Source organism: Lactuca virosa, chromosome 2, assembly GCF_052849685.1.
Source record: "Lactuca virosa cultivar CGN04683 chromosome 2, Lactuca_virosa_CGN04683_v6, whole genome shotgun sequence".
Taxonomy (NCBI): Eukaryota; Viridiplantae; Streptophyta; class Magnoliopsida; order Asterales; family Asteraceae; genus Lactuca; species Lactuca virosa.
This window is the reverse complement of record NC_136427.1, coordinates 89,676,208-89,680,379: the sequence shown is the minus strand read 5'-3', so window position 1 is coordinate 89,680,379 and position 4,172 is coordinate 89,676,208. Positions and strand designations below refer to the sequence as shown.

Genomic DNA, 4,172 nt, shown 5'->3' with positions numbered 1-4,172 from the left:
TCCTACAGATATAAAATGAGCACAAATTTATTTATTGTAAAAGCTATTACAAAATTTGATTAATTTAGTTTTTACGTGGATTAGTATGGAGTCCAAAGTAAAATTGTATTTACCTCAATAATAATAATTACCACACTAATCTAATACATGTCATGTTATAATGTCATCTTGTTATGTCATGTTATTATCATGTAATGTCATAGAAAGCGCAATAAATATATAATAATTTAAATTAACTAGCAATAAATATGATGTCTAGAAACAAAGGACGTAATAAGCTCCAATACATTTCGTTCATAATACATAATTCCATTATGTAAATTTACTTAAAACATCTTTTTATTATTCAATCTCCACGACAAGTTGTGAGAGAATGATTTCACATGTTTGATGAAGTCCCAATAAAGCCCTTCTCCTTCAAGCTTTCCACAGTCTCCTTGAGGCTTTCTTCAAGGGTAATATAGTCAATACCCAAGCTCTTTGCCTTTTCCTTTGACACTTGGTACGTAGGAACAAAAGGCTTGTCATCCGCACACCTGTGTAACCATAACACATTATTAACACCCGATTTTCAATTTTTACAAGATGCTTTTTTAAATAAATAAATAAATATAAATAAATAAGAAAAGAAGTAGAAGCTTTACTTCTGTGGAAGTTGAGATTCAGGATAATGTTTGCGTAATATTTGGACTATTTCTGAAAAATGAGCAACTTTTTCAACCAAACAATATCTTCCACTTGCTGAAGGGATTTCAAAAGCTTGAATATGTGCATTTGCAACATCCTTAACATTAACCCAACCAAAGCTTGAATTTCCATATGTTTGTGCTACATAATAGTGACACAAAAAAAAAAAAAAATTAATGCAAGAAATAGCAACTTACTTTTATATATTTGTTTATTGGGTTAATCTCATTAAAGACCTTGTATTTTTTTCATTTTTTCTGATCCGGCCCTTTTAGGGATTTTTTCTGAAAAAAACTTGTAAAATGTGAGGGTTTTTTCGAGAAAAAATAAAAAAAGTTGAGGGTTTGTTTGGGAACAGTTAGAAGGTTGAGGGTTTTTTTCGGAAAAAAAGAAAGTTGAGGGTTTTTTCGGAAAAAATACAAGGTCTTTTTCAGGAAAAAAAATAAAAATGAGGTTTAATCCGGAAAAAAACATAAAATATAAGGTCTTTTATTAGATTTTCGAGTGTAATCTCATAAAAGACCTTATGTTTTATGTTTTTTCTAGATTAAAAACCTCATCTTTATTTTTTTTCTTGAAAAAGACCTTGTGTTTTTTTTTTTTTTCATTTTTTCCAACAAAACCCTCAACTGTCTTTTTTTTTTTTTTCCAAAAAAACCCTCATCCTTCTAACTGTTTCCGAATAAACCCTCAAATTTTTTAGTTTTTCCTGAAAACCCCTCACATTTTACAACTTTTTTCGGAAAAAACGACTAAAAGGGCAGGATTGGAAAACAAGAAAAAACGTAAGGTGTTTTTCCGGAAAAAATAAAGTTGAGTAAATTTTTAAAGTGCAATAAACAACTAAATGGAAACACATTGCTATTGTCTAATTCTTGCATTTAGCTCTTAAAAAATGAACACTTACAAACATTTTAACAAGAGATAAATGCAAGAAATAGCAAACATACTTCCATTTATTTGTTTATTAATTATTATTACAGCATACTACTTTCATTTCTTTCTATTAAAACATTGTACTTTCTAGTTTTTTTCTTCTTATTAAGGCATTATACTTTCAATTTTTGTAATCAGGACATCGTATTATAATAATCTCCCAAATTATAGCAATAAAAATTTCTTTTTTATTTGAATCTGTAAATGGGTAGATTTTTTTTTTTCTTTTTCAAAGTATAATGCTGTAACAGAAAGAAATGAAAGTTGGATGATATATAATTATATAAAACACATTTGTTAAAATTTTAACAAATAATACTTACCATTGAATAGGTTTGCAATAACTTCAGCACTAGTGTTAAGTGTAGGCTGTAATAAAGGACCAATCACCATTGCTGGATTTATGGTGACAATATCCAATCCTTTTTCTTTTGCAAATTTCCATGCAGCTTCTTCAGCCAAAGTTTTGGACACCACATACCACATCTTGTTGTACAAACATTAAAAAAAAAAAAAATCAGACCCCAAAACATAAGTTTAAAAAATATTAAAGTTAGTGTATTTATTATATTTATACCTTCATTTCCTTGCAAAAATCTGGATTAGAGAACCAGGTTTCATCAACTACAACTTCAGGAGTCCTTGGTTTACCATTATAAGCAACTGCAGCAATTGATGATGTCACAACTACTCTTTTAACTGATGAAGCTTTTGAACATGAATTAAGCACATTCAATGTTCCTTTCACTGCAGGATCAATTAATTCTGCCTGAAACCCAAGAATCAAAACTCAAAAATTCAAGAACAGTGTTTTTAACATCATCAATCCACCAAGCTATCAAGGAGATTTATCATTTGTCTATCTTTTGCCTTTTGAATTTGTATTGAAGTTGAGATTTTTGTATTTTAATATATGTATTGATAGTGTATTGGAAAAACCTGTGGATCAGTGACTGCATGGAAAAAGGGAGATGCTGTGTGGAAAACACCTTCACAACCAACAACTGCAGCATCAAAAGAGCCTTCTTCAAGTAGGTTTGCTTTGAACAAATGAAGCCTTTCCTTTGCTCCTTCAAGTTTAAGCAAGTGGTCTACTTTCTTAGGGTTGTCTGAAAGTGAAAGATCCCACAAAAGTAAGCATTAATACATTAATCAACTCCAGAAAACCAGCAATCAGATAAATCCAATATGCAATTCCAAAGTTGAAAGGTAAGCTGAAAGCATACATCTAATTTTTTGATGTTCAGGGGATTAGATTTACATCATAAAGAAATGCTTACAAGTAATGGGATTTCAATACCTCATGATTGAAGAATGAATATGTACATTTCAGTTGAACTACTATGTAATCTAACATCCTATATCCTACTATGAAGTATGAAGCAGAATCAACTTGTTTGATGAATGCAAAATTTTATCAGAAAATTAGTTATAATTGTGTAGATGAGTTCCGTATTTCAGAATAAAAAAACCGACACTAATTGTGGCATTTAGTAAGTATAATATTTGAAACACGATCATTGTAAGAAGAATTCATCGCGATAAACAATTGTAATAAACCTAAAATCAAATATCGGACGAATCATAAACAAAAATATTAGGAATTAACAAGTCGCTCTAGCGGATTCTGCAGATAGAGTGATTCAAGCACAAATTTCAGTGAAACAAAAACATAAAACAAGTTATAGATAGAAACTGACTGGGATCGCGAACAGATGCTTTGACAGTGTAACCACGGTGAAGTAAGAGCTTGACGAGCCATGAAGCTATGTAGCCAGATGCTCCGGTAACGCACACCGTCTTTCCGGCACCGCTCATTTTCTCCGGTTGACGGATAGTATTAGTGGTAGAGCAAGTTCTGTTGGTGTTGGAATGTTTGTTGCTGGAATTGGAATCGAATGTGTTTTAGTAGTATTTATCAGGGTTGTTGGCTGCTGCTAAAATTGTATTTGTGGTCCCACACTCCCACCGATAATTGACATAAATGAATTCAAAAAGGTTTTCGTTTCCTATCCCTCTTTTTCTTCTTTTTACAAAATAAAAAGATGCTACTATATTGCTATTAAGCAATTCAATCAAATTTATTTATTCTATAATTGATTAAAGTGATAATTACTAAACTCGCCAAATTAAGGAGGTAATTAATAACTTTTAGCCAAAAATTAGGCTTTTCCCAAACTAGCCCACGAAACAGTAGTTATTTATATTCGTCTACTGTTTCGTGTTTTCTATAAATTTTTTTTTTGAAGTAACAAAACCGTAGGTTTTTTTAAAACCTACGGTATCCTCTCACTAAAATACGGTTTTACAAACCGTAGCCTACGGTTTGGGTAAAAAAGTTACGTTTTTTTATTTTTATTTTTATTTTTTATTTTAACTAAGGTTTTGTGCAAAAAACTACGGTTTTTTTTAATTTTTTTTTAATATAGAGTATTTTTTTGAGATTTTTTTTGATTAAAAATATTGTTTATAAAATGTAGAGTTGTTTTTTTGACAATTTTTTTTTTAATAGATAGTATTTTTTTGAGAATTATTTTTATTAAAAAAAT

General features: G+C 29.9%; 1 protein-coding gene across 1 annotated transcript; it reads right to left on the bottom strand.

Moving 5' to 3' along the window:
- Positions 1 to 256: 256 nt before the first annotated feature.
- Positions 257 to 3,529, bottom strand: LOC145159274 (phenylacetaldehyde reductase-like). Its single transcript, XM_079078212.1, has 6 exons — positions 3,324 to 3,529; positions 2,563 to 2,732; positions 2,201 to 2,392; positions 1,947 to 2,109; positions 645 to 828; positions 257 to 536 (listed from the first exon to the last, which is right to left on the bottom strand). The coding sequence occupies exons 1-6, from the start codon at positions 3,439 to 3,441 to the stop codon at positions 380 to 382; spliced, it is 984 nt and encodes a 327-aa protein (XP_078934338.1). The 5' UTR covers positions 3,442 to 3,529; the 3' UTR covers positions 257 to 379.
- Between the last annotated feature and the right edge of the window lie 643 nt (positions 3,530 to 4,172).